Source organism: Dasypus novemcinctus, assembly GCF_030445035.2.
Source record: "Dasypus novemcinctus isolate mDasNov1 chromosome 12 unlocalized genomic scaffold, mDasNov1.1.hap2 SUPER_12_unloc_1, whole genome shotgun sequence".
In the NCBI taxonomy this organism is placed as follows: Eukaryota; Metazoa; Chordata; class Mammalia; order Cingulata; family Dasypodidae; genus Dasypus; species Dasypus novemcinctus.
Window position 1 is genome coordinate 433,857 of NW_026688129.1, and position 22,000 is coordinate 455,856.

A 22,000-nucleotide genomic window follows, 5' to 3' on the forward strand; every position below is an offset into this window, starting at 1 on the left:
CTTCTGTTTCAATTTTTTGGAAGAGTTTCAGCAGGATTGGTGTTATTTCTTTCTGGAATGTTTTGTAGAATTCACCTGTGAAGCCATTTGGCCCTGGGCTCTTCTTAGTTGGGAGGTTTTTAATGACGGATTCTATCTCTTTACTTGTGATTGGTTTGTTGAGATCATCAATTTCTTCTTTCATCAATATGGGCTGATTATGTGTTTCTAGGAATTTGTCCATTTCCTCTTACTTGTCATTTTTGTTGGAATATAGTTTTTCAAAGTATCCTGTTATGATAGTTTTTATTTCTTTGGGGTCCGTGGTGATATCTCCTTTCTCATTCTTATTTTGTGTATTTGCATCTTCTCTCTTTTTTTCTTTGTTAGTCTCGCTAAAGGTTTGTCAATTTTGTTGATCTTCTCAAAAAAACCAGCTCTTGGTCTTGTTTATCTTTTCAAGTGCTTTCTTATTTTCTATTTCATTTAGTTCTGCTCTTATCTTTGTTATTTCCTTCCTTCTTCTTCCTGTTGGATTACTTTGTTTTTTTTTTTCTAATTCCTCCAAATGTGCAGTTAGTTCTTCAATTTTTGCTCTTTCTTCTTTTTTGATATATGAATTTATGGCTATAAATTTCCCTCCCAGTACTGCCTTTGCTGCATCCCATAAATTTTGGTATGTTTTGTTATCATTATCATTTGTTTCAAGGTAGTCGTTGATTTCTTTTGTAATTTCCTCTTTGACCCACTGTTTTTCTAAGAGTGTGCTGTTTAATTTCCAAATCTTGGTGTGAAATCTTGGCCTCTGACCCTTACAGATTTCCAGCTTGACTCCACTGTGGTCAGAGATATTATTTTGTATGATTTCGATCTTTCTGAATTCATTAAGCCTTTCTTTGTGGCCTAGCCTATGGTCTATCTTGAAGAATGATCCATGTGCACTTGAGAAAAATGTATATCCTGCTGTGTTTGGGTGTAATGATCTATATATGTCTATTAGATACAGCTCCTCTAATATACTGTTCAAATGTTTCATTTCTTTAGTGATTCTCTTTTGAGATGTTCTGTCCAGAGTTGATAGTGGCGTATTAAAATCCCCCACTATAATTGTAGATGCATCTATTCTTTCACTTAGTTTTTCCAGCGTTTCCCTCACGTATTTAGAGGCGCCCTTGTTAGGGGCATAAATGTTTATGATTGCTCGATCTTCTTGACAGATTGTCCCTTTCACTAAAATGTAGTATCCTTCTTTGTCTCTCACAATTGTTTCACATTTAAAGTCTATTTTGTCTGATATTAATATAGCTACTCCTGCCTTTTTTTGGTTATTGTTTGCTTGTATGATTGTTTTCCAACCATTCACTTTCAACCTCCATGAGTCTCCAGATTTAAGATGTGTCTCTTGTAGACAGCATATAAATGGGTCATATTTCCTTATCCAATGTCCCAGTCTGAATCTTTTGATAGGTGAGTTTAATCCATTGACATTCAGTGTTATTACTTTCAAGGAATTATTTGTGTTAGCTATATTTTGATTGGACTTGTGTTTGTCATATTTTGTTTGCTTTTCTTTCCCCTTCTCTTTTTGTCTTTTTTGTTGCTCTTACACTCTCCTCCAACTCTGCCTGTCCTGTTTTTTCCTTTCTTCCTGCAGAACTCCCTTTAGAATTTCTTGAAGGGGAGGTTTCTTGTTGGTATACTCTTTCAGTTTCTGTTTATCTGTGAATATTTTGAACTCTCCATCATTTTTGAATGCTAGCTTAGCTGGATAGAGTATTCTTGGTTGGAAATTTTTTTCCTTTAGTACCTTGACTATATCATACCACTGCTGTCTTGCCTCCATGGTTTCAGATGAGAAATCTGCACTTAATCTTATGGAGCTTCCCTTATATGTGATGGTTTTCTTTTCTCTTGCTGCTTTTAGAATTTTCTCTTTGTCTTGAGCATTGGGTAATTTGACAAGTATATGTCTTGGGGTGGGCCTGTTGGGGTTTATGATGTTTGGGGTGCGCTGTGCTTCTTGGATATGTACTTCTGTCTCTTTCAGTAGATTTGGGAAGTTTTCAGCCAGTATTTCCTGCAACACTCCTTCTGACCCCTTTCCCTTCTCTTCTCCTTCTGGTTTACCTATAATACGTATGTTTGAGCATTTTGCATTATCATTCAGGTCCCTAAATCCTAGCTAGATTTTTTCTATCTTTTTATTGACCAATTCTGTTATCTGTTTGATTCCCGATATACTGTCTTCCACATCACTAATTCTCTGCTCTGCCTCTTCTAGTCTGCTGATATTTGCTGCAAGTGTATTTTTGATTTCTTGAACTGTGGTTTTCATTCCCATCATATCTGTTATCTTTTTGCATATGTCTGCAATTTCCCCTCCAAGTGTTGTCTTCATGTTGTTAACCTCTTCCTTCATTAAATTTGTTGGTGATAAATGTTCTGAGATCTTTCATTACTTGTGTGAAGTTCTGCTCCCCTTCCTGATTTTTAGTTTGTTCATTGGATTCAGCCATGTTTTCCTGATTACTGGTGTGGTTTGTTGATTTTTGTTGCTGTCTGGTCATCATTTTATCTTGACGGGTTTAATCAGTTCCTTAGCTTCTTTGTCTAGTCTTTGGGATTAATTAGCTGTTGTTTTTGCATAAGTCAGTTTATTCTCTTTGTCACTTTGTTCTTCTTATTCTAATTTCTTATTGCTGGTTGAGTTCACTTTAAAGGAAAGTATTAGGGCCAGGGAAAGGCAATTGTGTAAGCAAGGAAAAAGTGTAAAGTAGTATTGGTGATAAATGTTAACAGAGCAACAATATGAGATCTGGGAGGATGGCTATTAGATTCATGTAAGTTGTGTAGAGTTATAGCAGTAGGTATAGTACCTATAATGAGGTAGTTGACTGAATATGGGAGGAATATGGTATGAATTAAAAAGCTAGTATTTTCATGAGAGAGGGAAAGAGAAAAGAAAGGTAATAGTTTCAAGAGTGGATAACAGAAAACAAAACAAAGGTATTATAAATTAAGAGTTAGATGATTTGTGGATCAAAGAAAGGGAGGTGGAATATAGGAGAGACAGTAGATGATGGAGGATATCAAGATGTAGGGGAAAGGGGATAGTATAGGTAGCCAAAATCAATTCACAGAGAAATGTAGTGGAGGATGAGGAAACCCAGCAAATGTGAGGTGTTCCCTGCAGCACCTTCCCACCAAATCGATGTCCAGATACCTCCTGCCCTGCAAAAATCCTGAAACAGCCTGGTCCCGGAGAACCTCCAACGATGCCCAGCTGCTGCTTTGCAGGAGAGACCATCAGGTAAGCTCACTCAGCCACCATCTTTCCCTGCCCTCCTCCCTCAGCATTTTTGCAGTATCTATGAATCTGGGTTTGTTGATTTGATCTTCTCAAAGAACCAACTTTTGGTTTTGTTGAGATTCTCTATAGTTTTATGTTTTCTATTTCATTTATTTCTGCTCTTTACTATTTCTTTCCTTTGGATTGGTTTGATTTGGGAATAGTTTGCTGTTCTTTTTATATATCTCCCAGGGTTGCAGTTAGAATTCAGTTTTATGTCTTTTTTTTTTTTTTTTTTAGGAGATTCCGGGGATTAAACAGGAACTCATTCATTGGAAGCAGATGCTCAACCCCTCAACTATTTCCACTCCCCAATAAGAGTCATTTTTCCATTTGTTTGTTTTGTTTTGAGGAGGTACCAGGGATCAAACCCAAGACCTACTATATGGGAAACAAATGCTCAATCACTTGAGTTACATCCACTCCCCTCTTTCATCTCTTTTCTTTGTCCATCAGAAAAAATTTATTGGAAAATGATGGGAAAGAACAGAGCTTGCTAAGAAATGGGAGAGAAGGATGGAAATATGCACCAAGATTTGGTGTGGGCTCCTTCAGGCAGAGAGAGCAATCTGGTTTGTGTGATTACCCTTATTAATCTATTAATTACCACTCCCCCTGCTAATTCCAAGGGTAGAGACATCAGCTGTCATTGGCTACACCACCAAAGGTGGGGAATAATGGTAAGGAATGTTTGGAATATCTGGGGCCAAGGGGAGGTCCCAAAAAGGGAAACTAGGACCTCAAGTTTAAGGTCAAGATCTTGGTGGTGTCTTGTGGGCATGTTGTCTGTTGGCCATGTTACCTGTGGCTCATATTCTCATTTCCCTGTACTAAACTGCCTCAACTCCCCACTCAGAGAGTTCATGTGCTTATTCTTAATCAAGTGCTGGGGGAGATGGTCATTATTCTGCAGTTACTTCCTGCTTGTTTAGGGCAATAGACCCTGTCTGAAAGGGCATAAACCTCTCTGGCTATTCTACTGAGAGTGAGGGAAGACAGGTCTAGCAACCTGTTTGGAACAAGAGGAAATGACTAATAAGCATTGATTCTGTACAAAATAAAATTAGTTCGAATTTTGAAGATACATTGTCCCACAAGAAGGATAGAGGATGGTGATGAGCAGATCCAAAAAGGGTTCAGCCATTATTGTTCCACAAAAGAAAGTCCATGTGCCTTCAGAGACTGCATCCTCCCAAAGTTGATGGAAAACAGCATTCTTCCTTGTGTTCTTTCATTCTGTTAATTAATTCTAATGAGAGATTGGGGTAGACCTGCTTGGTTTGGGTATAAACTGCCAACCCCAGTTCCTACAGGAGTGGTTATGCATAGAACAGCTGGGAGAGGTAAGAAGAGAGGCATTGCCCTAGTCATAAAGTCACAAAGATAGCATAGGCAATAACAAGATATGCATATGGTAAGCAAAATAAAGACAGTACTTAAAAGAGCCATTTTTGTTTTGTTTTGTTTTATAGGCCCTTTCATTAATTAGAAAATGAATTAAATATACCAGGACTTTTAATATGTTCATTTTCCCTCTGCATATGATCTAGAATACAAGAGATATAGGTATAGTACTTAATACTAATTGATATACTCATTAATGCACAAGTTTTTCTTTGAGCTGCAGTTATTAATCTAAGCTCCATATTTGCAATACCATAAATATTATCTCTCCTTGGGAGCAGACCATAAAGTGTAAGGGTAAGGCCACATTGGGAAAATAGGAATAGAACTACATTGGGAGGTGGGAATTGCAAGTGCCTTCAAATAGATAAATAACTTAAGATGGTCTGTAAAGAGAGTGCTAATAAATAACTTAGGACAGTCTGTAAAGAGAGTGCCAATAAATAACAGGACAGCCTGTAAGGAGAGTGCCAATAAGTAATATGGGACTGCTTACAAGAAGAAGCCTTTCAAAAAGAAAAAAAACATAGATATGTTATCTTCAGCTAACTGCAGTGTTCCACTTCTGTGTCTGCTTGCTTGCTCACTTATTAGTAAATGTCCCCCTTCCTAAAGCTATAAAACCACCCTTCCCTGAGACTCGGGACTGCTCTCCCCTCTGCGTAGGGTGAAACAGTCGCCACGTGGCTAATAAAGCTCTCAATTTGAATTTTATTCAAAGTCTGAGTCTGGTCAGTATCGCTGGTCTATAACAAAAGCCAATTGTGTTTAAGGTCTATTTACATTACTGTGGTAATCACTGCTCCACTTGATATGCTCTTCCCACAGCCAACATGCTATAGAACCATTGACCTCAGAGAGAAGCTGATGTCTAGGCACCTAAATTTGTTGTTGAATTTATTCTGATGGCCAATTTCTCTCTAGTCTTTTTTTCACACATCTTTTATATATGTTTCCACTCATTTTTAAAAAGATTTATTTTTATTTTTCTCCCCTTCCCCTCACTGCCTGTTGTCTGCTGTCTGTGTCCATTCGCTGTGTGTTCTTCTGTATGTATTCGCTTGGATTTTTGTCAGCAGCACTGGGAATCTGTGTCTCTTTTTGTTGTGTCATCTTGCTGTGTCAGCTCTCCGTGTGTGTGGTGCCACACCTGGGCAGACTGTGCTTTTTTCACATGTGGTGGTTCTCCTTATGGGGTGCACTCCTTGCACATAGGGCTCCCCTATGCGGGGGACACCCCTGTCTGGCAGGGCACTCCTTGCATGCATCAGCACTGCTTGTGAGCCAGCTCACCACATGAGTCAGGAGGCCCTAGGTTTGAACGCTAGACCTCCCATGTGATAGGCAGACTCTTTATAAGTTAAGTCAAATCCACTTTCCTCAACTCATTTTAAGTCTTTAAAACTGCCCAACTTAAGGTATCAAAATCATGCCAGGGAGTCACCAGTGTTTTGCAGATTTTCTTCCAGAGTTAAGGTACAGAGAGACCCAAAAGCAGTTTTGTCCATGTAACTTTCAGACTGGCTAGTGGATGGCACTCATCAGTTTACCTTTTCAATGAGGAATTTTGTTGGAGATTTGGACCCGAAGGGTATTGGGAATGAAAGAAAGAGAAAAGGGAGAAGGAAACAAAGAGCGAGAGAAAAAGAACAAGAGAGCTGGGATCAGGGGGTCTGCGAGTAAAAACTCCTCAGACAACTTTATTGTTTACCCGGGGCTCTCTATATACTCCAGTGTACATGACAATAAGCAGAAACACGTAGCCTACATGCCAATAAGCAGTAACACATAGCATACGTGACATCAAGCAGCATTACCCATAGTCTAAGGAATTTAAAAAATTCTCAAGGTACAAAGGCTAAGTGTTCTATTCACTACAAAAGGTATGTGCTCATCTTTTCTTTCAGCCTTTAACAACTTCATCCCATTTGCTGGGAACTCTTAATTACTGCATAGGTTGCAAGTGTAGTCATGGAGACAGCACTAGAATGGAGACAGCACATCTTTCCTTGAGAGGCCACTGTGCCTCAGTTTCCAACAGAGTTCCACTCTCCATTTTCCTTTATTTTGATCTGGCCAGAGCTGAAATTCAAAGCAGGCTCTTCTTGGTGAATTCACTGAAGAGAAGCCTCCTGATTCTCCCTTCCTTTTCCCTTGTAACAGCTTACAGGGAGGAAGATGTCTATTCCCCTCTCGGCTGAAGTGAGACTGGGGTTTTACCCCAGCCTACTACATTTGGAGTGTAGAAGGGAAGACCCAGCCACTGTGTGGTTTGGTAACTCACATTTGTTGTTTTGTGTTGTTCATCTCTCTGACCCTCAACCTCTTGGAGTTTTGTAGCACTGCCCTGATCTGCTGAGCTCCAAAGCAGGTCCCTTGAAAAAGTTTTGACTCTTTCTACATTGTTATTTTGAGAGAGTTGAGCCCTGCCTGCCTGCTCAGATACCATATTCCCAGAATGCTTCATTTCATTTTTAATCCCAGTCTTCCTCCAGAGAATTCAAACTTTGTCCATAGAGAACTAGTACATGTGTTTCCCTTTTTTATCTCCTGGACTTTGAATGTTTCCTGTTACAAAGAATGAACACTAAAGTATTTATTGGATTAGTTAATAAAATATTCTTTCAATCATCCTTCTCAGTGGCCTTATCTCTTCATTTTCCATCATCATAAGAGGATTTTAAATTAATTACCTTGTAAATCAAATCAAGATGGATAGAATGCATCTCTTTGAATGAAACCCTAAGTGCTGTATCTACAGTCTATGCATTCAAGGTTTTCTTCCTGGAATGGATCACACCTTGGATTTATTAAATGTTTTCCCTAAAGGAAGGGAATACAATTAAAGGTTGCATTTTCCCATAGATAAATAAGCTGAAAAGCACAGAACTTTGGGAGAAGAGCAAAATGTGGTTTGTCTCTGTAACGTGCCTCAGAGTTGAATAGACCTCAAGGTGGCTTCTTATTTTTTGTTTACTTGGGAGCTCCCTAAATTATGAGATGTGACCTTGCCCTTCCCTATTACCATTTATAAATACTGCCAATTTTCAAACACTGATTCTATCAAAGTACTATCATTAAAATATTTAAATTTTATTGGCATGTGATTTTCATTTCTCCAGTTATTAAATTCTCTTGCCAATTGAGGTAAACATTTTTCAATGGGTTGTATTTAGTGGATTTGTCTTCACCTCCTTTTGTTCCTCAACGCACTCTGATATGAGTTACACATTCTGTACTTACATGCACTCCTTTGAGAATCTGCTTACCTCCATCTCAGATTACTGAAAACATCTTCACCTTACTAGAATCTTCAACAAATTCCAATTTCCTCCATTATCCATTTCTGTCCTGGTCTCCTAGACCACAACACTCTCTTGGGATTTTTTCTGGATCTACATTATATATTTCCAAGCTATTTTTGAAATATTAAATGTCAAAACTCATTAGAACATAGTCCCAGTCCTTCATTTCTATCTTTCTACCTAGGCAATATCTTCTACTCCTTTGACTTATTTATCATCTATGGTTATAGAACTTACACATTCCTGTCCAAATATCATACCTGAGTTCCAGTCCTTAAGATATATTCTGCACTGATTTTCTCAATGTTTTATCATCAGTAATTTAGATGGACTCATCACCTTTTGAAAATCTTGCTCTTCTTTAATAATCCAAACTAGATTGAATGAAATTTCCTGTCATACAATGGCTCAATAAAGAAACTTTGGCGTTATTCTTTAAAAAAAAAAAAAAAAGCATATTTCTATGAGAGATTTACTATCTACAAAAACGAAATAAATCTAGATCATATAACAAGTAACTTTGCATTTTTTCCTTTAAATTGTCTCTTCTTAAGTGGGTTTTAAAGCACATAGAGCCAGACTGTAAGTTTATTTGCTAGAATGGCTCTATGCTTTTGGATAAGCCAAGCTCAGAGTTGTCCTCCAACATATACACATATTTTTTAAAAGTATCACTTTCTTGAAAAATATTGCCTGCAATTGAAGTGATCAGAAGGATCTGTGGGCTTGCTGCTTGGCATAGCATAATAGACACACTGAACTAAGCTAGGAAGGAAAATTGACTTCATTGGTTAGTGGAAGACAAGAGATCTTACCAGTCTGAAATTGGCCTCCTTGTTGAGGGTTGTTGTTTTTTTTTTACAGCTTTTATACACGTTTGCCACAGAGAAAGTTAATCATTAAGTTGAGCTCTCTGAGAATGGGCTGGAGAGTTTCTTTAGTGTTTTTCTCTTATTAACATCAAAATACACAATACTCCTGTGGTCTCTTAATTCTCAGTGTGATAAAGATAGAGTGAAGGATTACACATTTTCATTTTTTCTTAACAAAGAGAAACTAACAGTTAAGGTTAATATCAAACCAGATAGTTCTATGTGCTTTGTTACAGACACTTAATATGTACTCTATGGTGATTGGTAGGTTTCACATATATTACATTTTAACCTTGCTACAGAAACTAGTCTGAAAACATAGGGTTATATAAGAAAACCTAAAATGCATGATAAAAATGTAATGAAATGCAATTATTTTAATTTCAATAGAGTGAATTTTTAAAATGATAAAATATTGTGTGTTGTTTTTTTTATAAATACCTATGCCTGGAAAGGACAAGTGAGTTTATATGGCTGTGAGTCTCCAAAAAAGAGTTGGGAGGTCATCAGAGGGGTGATGCTTTATGCACACCTCAGCAGGGTACCAGAGACAGCTAGGTAGATGGAAACCCAGGTGCTGATTCCCCTGAGGGCTGCAGAGACCCACAGGTTCTATTGTCATGGCAGATGGCTCTGGAGTTCAGGGCCATGTCAGTTGGCCCTACTTTGGAGTTTGTGTTCCTGAGTGTGATGGAGTTGGACTCAGATATGAGTTGGACTCATGCCTCTTCTATTACTTTCACTGGACCTGTGGTTGGCATTTGGGTTGGTGTGTACTCAGGAAACCTGAATCTCTGGACTATCCATGTGACAGCCAGGCCCTGGGCCTCAGCAGACTTGTGGCTCCTACATTCTGGTTTGTTGGACTTACCCTAGCCAGCTGACAGGGAAGTGAAGAAAGTCAACCACCACACCAGGGAGTCAAGAGTGCCTACAGATGTAAGCAGGAGAATTGTATCCATTGTCTCCTTGTGGAATCTAAGCCCCCTCTTGATGTAGAGGGGGGACATAACCATCCCAGGGTCCACAGGATGGAGGAATAGAGTATGGATTAGAGTGGGCTACTGGTGTTCTGCTGAGGAACTATTATGATTAGTAAGGGAAGAAATTGTAGTAGTGATGTGGAGAGGGTGGCCACGGTGGCTGCTGATGGTAGGGAGATGGAAGAAGAGATATGGTGTGGGGGCATTTTCAGGATTTGGAGTTGTCCTGGGTGGTGCTGCAGGGATGAATGCTGGACATTGTGTGTCCTACCATGACCCACTGGGTGGCCTGGGGGAGAGTGTGGACTACAATTTGGACCACTGTCCATGTGGTGCAGCAGTGCTCCAGAATGTATTCGCCAGGTGCAGTGGATGTACTGCAATGATGGAAGAGGTTGTTGATGTGGGAGGGGTGGGGTGGGTGGGGTGGGGGGTGTATGGGGTCCTCAGATTTTTTTACTGTAACATTTAAAAGAAAATAAAGAAGAAAAAAAGCCTTTGCCTAAAATGTATTGCTTCATTTCTATACAGAAATAATTTATTTTTCTATTTTTCAAGATATATCTGAGTAATTTTGTAATTAGTGCATATGCTGCTACTAACTGGAGAGATAATTAGTACTAGGCAAAGTGTGATCATAGTCTGCTGATGACTTCTAACTTCCACATCTCTTCAAAAGGGCTTTGATTCAAGCTTATTCTAGGGAGACTAAAATGAAAAATAAAGATTGTGAGAGAGAATCAGGTTACTGCCCTTAATTTCTTTCATTATTTGACTTATCATAAAAAGAACTAAGTTGAAATGACTGACAAATATTATCAGCAAATACTTTAGATTTTTTTCTTATGTTCTTGTTTTGTGTTAGGGTATTTGCTCCCTTAATGTCATGGTTTACTGGTACTGCTAATAGGTTTTAATTTGTGCACTAAAGTGAATGGTAAGTGAGTATTGATTAAGATTACCAGGATACTACTATTGCTTACTTTTTTATATATCTTGAAGATTAAAAAAGAAAAGAAAAGAAGCATATTGGTCTGTTAATACCTGCTAAAATATACAATTTTTTTTTGAGAAATGTATCATTACCTTCTTTTTCATAAAGTCCATACTTATGGAAACCAGCCATCTGGGGGATTGGATTATAGAACCATATGTTACAAGCTGGATATTTGGATAGATTCAATGCATAGTGCCTAATTATATTCAATAGGCCTAGTGCCTTAAATTATAGAATGTAGATCTGATTGCATTCATGCATCTAAATGGTGAAAAAGGAGAAATATTTTGGGGAGCAGGTTATTTGATACTGCCAGTAATTATTTAACACTACTAAAATAGTAAGCTTTTTTAAAACTCAAAATAAACTGAATGTATTATTAAAGCATATACAAGCATATATTAATAATAGCTTTAATTTCAAATTTCTTTAAAACCCAAATTACTCATACGGAAATCAACAGTGAAACTTAATCATTTTTTTTGAAACCCCTAATATTTGGAAGTTTGAATGTAGATGTGACATAATGAGACCTATACTGGATAGTCTTTCCCTTGCTTGATAGTAAAATGTGCACACTAGAACAATAAGAATTATAATGTTCTGAAAACTCTTTAGAAAATATAATAAGGTAGTGTTGTTTAAGGTTTTTGATGGGGGGTATCTAGCACAAGGTACACCTGTGGCAGACTTCTAGGGAGTGTGTGGGTACTAATCTTGTCATAGTGTTATATCATTGGGTAGAGACCAATACAAGGATGGGGATGTCTTGTATCCCCATCCTGGGGAGGCCAGAGGTTCTCAAACAGAGTGAAGGGGGGCTCTTGTGAGCATTGGTGGTTCTCAATTGGGGGGCAGTCTGGTGTGTCAAGCCCTAAGCATTGTTGCAAGTGTCTATGAATCTGCTTCTTCAAGCAGTGAATCTTGGTTGTCACTGTGGGCACCAAGGGGTAGGGGAGAGGGGAATAGCATAGATAGACGTGGGCAATAGAAATGTTCTACAAGATCATGCAGTGATGGATATAGGCCATGTTAAGTTTCAAAAAAAAAAAATTATGAGTATAGTCTAAAATGTAAACCATAATGAAAACCATAATGTAACTAAAAATTTAGAAAAGTGTACAGTCTCAAATATAAACCATAATGTAAACCAAAGTGGAACCATGGTTAGTAGCCATGTTTCAATATCTGTTCATCAACTGTAGCAATTATAACATCCACATGTAAAAAGATCATTGCTGGGGAAGGGGGAAAACAGTTTGATGTTAAATATATGGGTGCCCTCTATATTGTATATGTGGCTTTCCAATGATCTAAAACTTTTTTGAAGACAAAATTAAAAATTAAAAAAATATAGAGAGACACTGAGGAAGGAGTGGAAGAGGTTGCCTTCCCACTGTACATAAAGGGCAACATCTATTACAGTGGAGAAAGGCAAAATGTCAAAAACAATGTTTTATGGTATTTTTCATTTTTAATACCCCAATTTATTTTTACTTTATTTTAGTTTTTCTAAATTAGTATGTAATCTATTTCTAAATTTTAAATATCATTTCTGTTTCATTTTCCTACTAATGGAATTTGGCAATATATTAGACTTCATTTTTGAAGAATTTTTGAATCACAGAGGGGTTTGACTATGGCAGGAGAGAAGCACTGGTATGGGGTGTCATTGATGGGGGACACATGGTTGGGAGGGAGTTCTCTAGGGCATGTATATAGGGTATATACAAGTTTTCAGATATTTGTTGGTTATTGTCATAGTAGGTAATGTTGCACACAATTGAGGGTGTGCTGAGTTCCTAGCCATGGGACTTCTGTCACATATGCCAATGGAACAGCAACAATCCCCCAATTACAAGGGCAAAGACCAGTGAAGAAGGATGGCCCAATGATGGGCCCTTGGTACTGATGACTATGTTTAGGAGCCTGTGTACTTGAAATTTCAATTAGGCCTAGAGGTGTAGGGTGCCTGAGAGTTACCTCCTGAGAGCCTCCATGTTGTTTGAATGTGGCCACTCTCTAAGCCAAAAACAGCATGTAAATGCATTCCCTTCCCCCCAGCATGGGACATGACTCCTGGGGATGATCCTCCCTGGCATCTAAGGATTACTACCAATCACTAGATCGTGATGCAACTAGAAAAATACCTTCAAAGAAAGGGGAAATGGTAAAGGCAAATGAGTTTATATTGCTGAGACTTCAGAATGAATTTGGAGATCATCATAGGTGTCATGCTTATGCCCATCTCAGCAGGATCCCAAAGATAGCCAAAGTAGATACAACCCAAGGTACTGGTTCTTCTGATGGATATAGAGGTACACAGGTTCTTATGACAGATGGCTCTGGAATTCAGTGCCTTGCCAGTGGGCCCTACTTTGGCATTTGTGCTCCTGAGTGTGATGGAGTTGGGCTCAGATGTGACCTTTCTACACATACCACCTTTGTCACTTTTACTGAACCTGTGGCTGGTGCTGGGGTTGGTATATACCCAGGAGACATGAATCTCTGGGCTGTTCATGTGCCAGCTGGGCCCTAGGCTTTAGCAGAGTTGCAACATCTACTTTCTGGTTCATTGGACTTACCCAGGTCAGCTAACAAGGAATTGAGGATGGTCAACAACTACACCAAGGAACCAAGAATGTCTACAACTGCAGGAAGGGTAATCACATCCAACAGCCATGTGGGATCTAAACCCCATCTCAATTTGGTGGTGGAGTGGACATTGCCATCCCAGGGTCCACAGTATGGAGGAATAAAATATAGATTAAAGTGGACTTACTGGTATTCTACTGTGGAACTATTATGACTCCAGCAATGGAAGAAACTGTATCATTGTGTAGACACAGTGGCCATGGGATTTGCTGAGGGCAGAGAGAAGGAAGAAGCAGTGTGACATGGGGGCATTTTTGGGACTTGGAGCTGTCCTGAATGATATTGCAGGTGCAGATGCAGGACATTATATGTTCTCCCATAACCCACTGAATTGACTGGGGAGGAGTGTAAACTACAATGTAAATTATAATCCATGCAGTGTAGCAGTGCTCCAAAATGTATTCACTAAATGCAATTAATGTTCCACAGTGACAAAAGAGGTTATTGATAGGGGAGGAGAGGAGGTGGGGTGTCAGGTATATTGGAACCTCTTATATTTTTAATGTAACATTTTTTGTGATCTATGTATCTTTAGAAAAAGACAAATAAAATCTAAAAAATTTTTTTAAATTTCCTCGCATATTTTTCCAGCACAAATATTTCAAGTCATATGGAGTCATATGGATAAGAAAGTAATTTTAGATTTTAGTAATTCAGATGTATAGTTTAGTAAGAATCTTCTTGGTATTAGGTGCTTTAGAGCACTTAACCAGGACAACCAAAATCCATAAAAATATGGGGTGGTCTTTGAAAAAGTCAGAGGATTGGTTTTGAAAGTTTTAGAAAGAAGTGAATGACACAAGGTTTAGCTTGAGTATATTTATCTTTACTAACATCCAAGTTAATCAAGTTGTGTCTTTTGAAGATTAGGACTGATGATATCAACTACATAAAAAGATTAGTTTGCCATCAATATGGTGCTTTTTCTTGAGACAAAGAAGCTCTGAACTACACATGTTGTGAAAGTAGACTCACTAAAATTTGTGTTCCTTGCATTTTCAATCCATTTGTTTTCTCATGAATAAGAGAATTTTCACCAGGTGGGAGAGTCCTAAGTTATTTTGTAAATGATTTTAATCAAAAAGTATTATTTAATTTGACTGCAGGCCCAGGGCATGTGAGGTCAGGTTAACTTATTGTGGATATACAATATTCCTGGATTTAAAATTATTTGATCATTTTCAAAGGGAAACTTATTTAAACTAAAACCATTCAAGGAAGGGTTTATGCAGTTCAATAAGGGAGAGAGACCTAAATATGAACAAACAAATGTACAGTGAAAATTTATGTGAGTGACCTGAAGCAATAGTAGAATTGTAATATAGGCTATTGGAAGGGCAAACAATACCTTAGGTTAGGGCTCAATGAAAAGATATCCAAGGAAATGACAAAACAGAGACTGAAGGAACATGAGTATGATGTGGGAAAATGTTTAAGGGGATTTCCATGGAAATGAAGGATGGCTATAGTGTTCAGTGCTGAAATAATAGCTAACATGAATGTATCTGTGTTTTTCTGAGTGATGAATTGTTATTCAGTTCTTGAATGCCTGGAGGAGTCCTAACTTAAAATTACTTAATTTGAAGTGAAATATTTTGCTAAAATGGAAAACCTAATTTCATCCATCTTGATTGACATCTACATTAATTAGAGAGTAAACTTAAGAAGAAGAAAATTTATTTTGGATTTCTGGGATCATGGTTGTATCCTGTTGTTTTAGAGCCAACAGTGGAATAATTTGAAGCAATTGAATAGTTGTCTGAGATTGTCATGATAGTGTTCAGAAATGGGAGAGAAGGGGGGCTACAATTCATCCTTGAGATGTTCTAATACGGTTACAACAATGCCATACAGAACACAAGAGGAAGGAGTGACTAGAATAACTTGAATACACTCAATTGACTGAGATGTCCGAGAAGTCTAAGAAAAAGAAAGTTCCCACAAGGTCCAATTTGTCTTTAACCATGTTTTAGACTGAAGCACATGCACTTGATTTATTCATGGGGAGCTTTTGGAGATGGTAGCATGGTTTACTTAGGAAGAAATCTGTGAGATTATTTTTTTCTTTCTTTTTTTTTTGTCTTTATTTTTTTAATATTACATTAAAAAAATATGAAGTCCCCATATACCCCCCACCCCTTTCATCCCACTCCTCCCCCCATAACAACAATCTCCTCCATCATCATGAGACATTCATTACATTTGGTGAATACATTTCTGAGCACTGCTGCACCTCATGGTCAATGGTCCACATCATAGCCCACACTCTCCCACATTCCACCCAGTGGGCCATGGGAGGACATACAATGTCTGGTAACTGTCCCTGCAGCACCACCCAGGACAACTCCAAGTCCCGAAAACGCCCCCACATCTCATCTCTTTCTCCAACTCCCTACCCCCAGCAGCCACCATGGCTACTTTCTCCACACCAATGCCACATTTTCTTTGATTACTAATCACAATAGTTCATGAATAGAATATCAGTAAGTCCACTCTAATCCATACTCCATTCTTCCAACCTGTGGGCATTGGAATGGTTGTGTCCACTTCATATCTATATCAAGAGGGGCCTTGGATTATTAAGTCATCAGTTATGGTTGTGTGAGAAAAGGGTAAAGGTGCTCATGTAGACATAAGGAATAGATCAGGCACAGGGGGCATTTAGGTTCATAATAGAAGAGACACAATAAGGATAAATGATGAATTGATTGTGATAGAGATTTCAAGAAAATACAGAAAAACAATTCAGTTGGAGACATTCAACTTAATCAGATGATAAACCTTTTCAATGAGAGAGAAGGAGTAACTAATGAGGATGAGTGCATGGGTAACTAGACATTATGGTATTAAGTTGAGGTGATTTTTTAAAAATTGCATCATTCACCTGGTTATTATGATGTTAATCTCATCTGATAAAAGTAATGTGAAATGTATTCAAACTATCAGATTTGAAGGGATTTGAAGGGAGGATGGATTATGGAAGATGGAAGAATAACTCAATTATCAAGACATAGCCCTTTTCCCAGGTATATTTGAAAGCACTAGAAGTTGTGATTCTGTATTTAGTCATAAAGCAAGATCTTAGTAATGTGCTGTCACATACATTAATAAGTATGACAGGAAATTTGAATCACCTCCTATGAGGACAAATGTGGAAAATGTTAAGATATTTATTGACACATTGGGTAAATACAGTTCCCAGGAAGCATATGGTGAAATATATGTTGGAATACATCTAGCAGTGAATATTACATGGGGCGAAAGCAAATGTTTGGGAAGTGGGTTCAATGCAATGGAGATTTCCTTGTGAAAGGAGAACCTTTTCATGGGTTTAATTGCAACAATATGAAGAGGTAGTTTTGACAATAGGGAGAGTATCTGATTTTTTAAGTGTGGCATGTTACCCTTAAGAAAATTGAAATTGGAATATAGGAAGAAAAATTAAAATCTAGCTGTGTCTTTGGCCACATAATTTTGTCATATTGCTTCAGCTTTTTGAACCACTATTTGGGACATTTCTTAATGAGTACATTAACCTTTATCAACTGGGTTACTGAGAAGATTCAATTATTAAAAATACGTAATTCTACAAACATGTTGAGTACAAACATTTTCTTCCTGGACTTGAGATGTAAATGGCTAAGTTAATCCTAGATCTGATCAATCCCATAATATGTATTCTTTTTTTACTTTTACTTTTATAATATATATTCCTGTGTTTCTTAGTTGATTTCCAAATACATGGGATGAGCTATAGAACTCAGCATTAAGGGGGTTGCGTGGTTAAACATTACATATGGAAGAACTAAGGTTTTATGACAAAATATCAGGTCAGGTTCATGATAGAGTAGGAAGGGTGTGAGAGACCAGAAGACAGAAATGCAGGTAAGAGAGCAAATGCTATTGCAAAAGCCAGTAATAACTGAGAAATTCGAGTCTGCTTCCTCTTGTGGTGAGGACCCAATTCCAGATGTGATTTTGGTCAGGGTTTCCTATGTTTTGGAATCAGGGATGAATTTAAAGTCTCTGAACATGATGGGCTAATTAATAGACCTAATTCATGGATTTTCATGTACTTATCTGTACAATGAGAATATTAATATATTACTCACTAGCCAGAGAAGACAAGACTTCCAGCATCTTGTCTCTCAGAAAGGAGGGTCCTCCCTTTATTTCTCTTGAGCACACCTCATGTTCCTTTTATTGATTGGGCTGGTGAAACTTCTGTGTGAAGCATTAGGCATTCATGACAAGTGGGCCTGAAAGTTGTGGTCAACATTTGAATCTTAAGATTCTTTCTCCATTCGCAGCTTATCCCACTTTCTGCTCATCTCATTCTGAGAATATCCAGAGGAAGATAGATGGCCAGCTAAGGTATTGACAATGCAATTATGCAATCACAGGTGAGTAGGAAATTCTTCTTTAACTGAAATCCCACCTCTGTTGTGAAAAGGTTCCTCCTACTGGTGTGGATATTCCAAGTGTATTCAGATATATTCAAGGATCTGAGCTTAAATTTATACAAGACCCTAATAGTTATGATAAGTTAGGGACTGAGCATTGAGTAATCTTTCCAAGGTAATTGCAAGAGTTGGTTCCAGTTTCAACAAAAATTGTATTCTCTGTATTTTCTTTTTCTCACACATCCCATGGCCTTATTGGATAAGTAGTGAATTCATGGATCATGTTGGTACCTGAGATTGGCCCTGGCACTTTATGAATACAGGTAACAGAGATGAACAAGAAGGGAAGTTTATAGCCAGTTGAGAGGCTATTTTTCATCTGTGTAGTCAATCCAACATTAGAGGTACTGTGGTGTAGGGGTAGGCATATTTGCCAGAAGCATGAGGTTAGAAAATTAAAGGAAATGAGGAATAGTTTACCCTCCCCAAATTAATTTTCTTAAAATTTTGATGGAATATATTTGTACATTTTGAAATATTTTTTAAAAGAAAAGTAAAATTCACCTTACCACTGTTGTTCAAATTTCCCAACTTCAATTTTCTAAATAAAATTTTTTCAAATTTTTAAAATGGATGCAAGGTTTAGGACATTTTTTCCTTCATTGTGGCTGTGGTTTCAGGAGCTTTAATACGGGTAGAATAAAATTTATTTCAGTGAAAATTTTTGAAGACTTGGAGAGACCAGAAGCAATGAGCAGGATTCTTTAAATCTTTCACACACAGAGGAGATGAAAATAAAAGTGAGACAATGAAAATGTATTTGTAGACCCCAGAAAAAGTTGAGATTGTGAAGTCTCCTTCCACAGGAATGATCAGCCTCAAGCAATGCATCAGTACAGCTCTCTCAGGAGAGCCTGGCTCATAACCCTGATCCCTCTGTATTTATACTTTACAATGAATATCTAAGTTATATAGCACTGAGCAAAGCAGGACCTGCTGTTTTTATACCTATTCATTTTAGCAGAATTCTGGATATTTCTACAAGTTTCCCTGCCATTTCAATTAATACTAGGCCTTTGAATTGAATTTAGATAGCAAGTAATTCACACATTTACTTGCATTTGTCAAAATGCAAAGCATATTCTTAAATGATTTTATGAAAGAGAGGAAAGTGAGTTCATCTGCATAGGAGAATACTCTAACCATACTCTTTAAAATGAAATATCATGTATATTGTTTTTCTTAAGTGTATAAATTTTCTTAAAATTGTTTGGAAAAATTGGTTTACTTTTAAATGTTTGAATGAAAGCTTTATAATCAGAAAGAAGGCATAACTGCAAGTTTATTGGGAAATTTTCAGGTGTATATAACATCTCATGTCATGTGATTTTCTTTTACAAGGGGGAGTTATGTACTCAGAGTGTGTATGTGTCTTAGAGTACATCTGAAAAGCAGATGACAATTAAGAATTGGTAATGATGTTACTGTAACCCATACATATTTTGAATTTTATATATACAGTTCTTCTTTAGTGCTAATATTTTGTACATCACACTCAGGACATTGGTTAGGATAGTGCTTTGTGAACACAAATTTCCCTGGTGTTTTAGGAGTATGTGACCTTCAAGGATGTGGCTGTAGACTTCACCCAGGAAGAGTGGGACCTGTTAGACAAATTCCAGCAAAAGCTCTTCAGAGAAGTGATGCTGGAGAATATCAATAACCTGGTCTCAGTAGGTGAGACTCTCAAAATTTATATACCACCTTTTCTGTCTTTTATCTATCTACCATCTATCTAACCTATATATTTACTTATATATTTATCATAAATCATCTTCCATTTATTTATTCAAATATAAGCTTAACCATATTGTATAATCTTTATTTTCTCTTATATTTTATATTTTATTTTAATACTTTTATATTCGGTAATAAAAAAATAAGACTCCCTAAATGGATGTTTCCTTATTTTTTTATTTTCTAAGTTCCTATTTATTTATTTTTTATCTTTTTAAAAGGTACATAAATCACACAAAATGTTACATTAGAGAAAAATGAGGTTCCATATACCCCACTCCCCACAACCCCCACTCTTCCCATATCAACTTCTTTCATTAGTGTGGTACATTCATTGCATTAGATGACTACATTTTGGAGCATTGCTACAAAGCATGGATTATAGTTTATATTGTAGTTTACACTCTCTCCCAGTCCATTCAGTGGGTTATAGCAGGATATATAATGTCCTGCATCTGTCCCTGCAATATCTTTCAGGACAACTCCAAGTCCTAAAAATGCCCCAATATCACACCTCTTTTTCCCTCTCCCTGCTTCAGCAACTCTCATGGCCACTATCTCCAAATCAATGATATAATTTCTTCCATTGCTAGAATCACAATAATTCTATACTGGAATACCAGTAAGTCCATTCTAATCCATATTTTATTCCTCTATTCTGAGGAGTCTGGGATGACAATTTTATGTATATCTAGGTCACCCCAATAGAATTTAATCTTTTTGAATACAACTTAATGTTCCTGAATCTCAATTTCTAACACCCAGTGCTGCTCTGAGAACTCAATGAATACATTTTAAATGGGTCAGTAATTGACTATGGTGAAGTAAGTATTCTGCTTCAAGGGCAATGCTGATACTTCAGAATATAGTATTAAAATTTTTTCGTATATCATTTTCCATATGGAATTTAGATCATTCTTTTGGAATTTATTGTTAATTGGATTAATTTTTAACATAATATTCAATCACTTTGAAAACAGGTTTCTCCCTGTTTAGAATATAGATGACACTGTAGTTTCTCTTTGTTCTAGTGCATGGGTATCTATAATCAGCAGTCCTTACTGAAATAGGCAAAAGATCAAGAGTTACAATTTTTATTGAAATATTATCAATGATCTGAGTTTTAGGTTTTGTTGCATTGCTGACCTTCAGTGTTTACCTTATTCTTTGGTAACCTGCCGTGTACATCATAATCATGTTCCATTACCATCACAATTCAAAATGCAGGTAACTTTTTTCATACAAACAGGATATCAAGTCTGCAAAAGAGATGTGCTTTCCCAACTGGAACAAGGAGAAGTGTTGATAGAAGGAATAGGATTTCCTGAATACTGCAGTTCAGGTGAGCTATAAGGATCTGTGCATCAGAAGAGGGGTCTCATGATATAGTGTGTATGTGATTTCTTTAGGTTTCCTTTCAAGAGCTGTGATTTCTCAAATATAGCTGAGGATATTGGGGAAATTTTAGTCACATGTGTTTATTCCATATACTTCTCAAGTTTTATCAAGTTTCATTGGCATTGTGAAAAGGATATTCAGTTGTTATTGCAATTAAAACTTCACATGATCTTTGTCCTGGTCCTCTTATTGGAATATTTTCCCCCTTTTTTACCTCCCTGATATCCCAACTTCTTTTTTCTCATATTCCATGCCTAAAAATCTTTTCTGATTGTAATGTCCTATAATGTTTACTTATCCCTAAAGTAATCATTAATTAGATATTCTTTCCAAGCTAATTGTGAATGTGGGAAACATACTGAAAAAGATACTTGCAATTTTCCAAAATTTTTGTCCCCCTAATGCTTTTCTAACAATTTCTTTTGTTTTTTTTTTTCAATTACCACAGGGAAGAAAAGTGCCTTGGAAACATATGATATGATAGAAATGATAGACTATCAACCTACCTTTAGGAAAAACACTTCGAAAATCATGGGATTGGTAAGCTTTATTTTGTGGAACCTAGTATTCCAAATAAATACCTAGGGATGGAATGAATTAGGAATTCAGTAAAATCATGAAATTGCAATTAATGTTAGGATTAAGTACTAATCCATCAAAAATCTGTGATAGTTTGAATTAAGGTAAAAATTAACCTAAACATGAACTCTTACCTGAGTTCTTATAAAAAGCAAATTGCATAAATAATTTTCACATACATAATTTTTGAAGCATTGTGAAGCTCAAAATTAGATACCTCTGTAATTAGATTGCTATAGTAGAGAATATCTGTGTGTAGGGAATAGTAAAATGTACATA

The 22,000-nt window shown here is 37.0% G+C and overlaps 1 protein-coding gene across 7 annotated transcripts in view; it reads left to right on the forward strand.

Annotated features, from left to right (window-relative positions):
- Positions 1 to 22,000, forward strand: part of LOC101446990 (zinc finger protein 596-like) — a 112,855-nt gene that overhangs the window by 50,882 nt on the left and 39,973 nt on the right. For 5 of the 7 annotated variants that reach the window (XM_071213556.1, XM_058292432.2, XM_058292433.2 and 2 more), the window contains 4 exons: positions 17,855 to 17,947; positions 19,558 to 19,684; positions 20,994 to 21,086; positions 21,591 to 21,682. In XM_071213556.1, coding sequence (XP_071069657.1) covers positions 17,936 to 17,947; positions 19,558 to 19,684; positions 20,994 to 21,086; positions 21,591 to 21,682 — 324 coding nt within the window. In that variant the 5' untranslated portion in view covers positions 17,855 to 17,935. Of the gene's footprint in view, positions 1 to 3,172; positions 3,290 to 3,568; positions 7,075 to 17,854; positions 17,948 to 19,557; positions 19,685 to 20,993; positions 21,087 to 21,590; positions 21,683 to 22,000 lie in introns of those variants that run through there. The other 2 variants (XR_011648141.1, XR_009184574.2) reach the window with 1 other exon arrangement.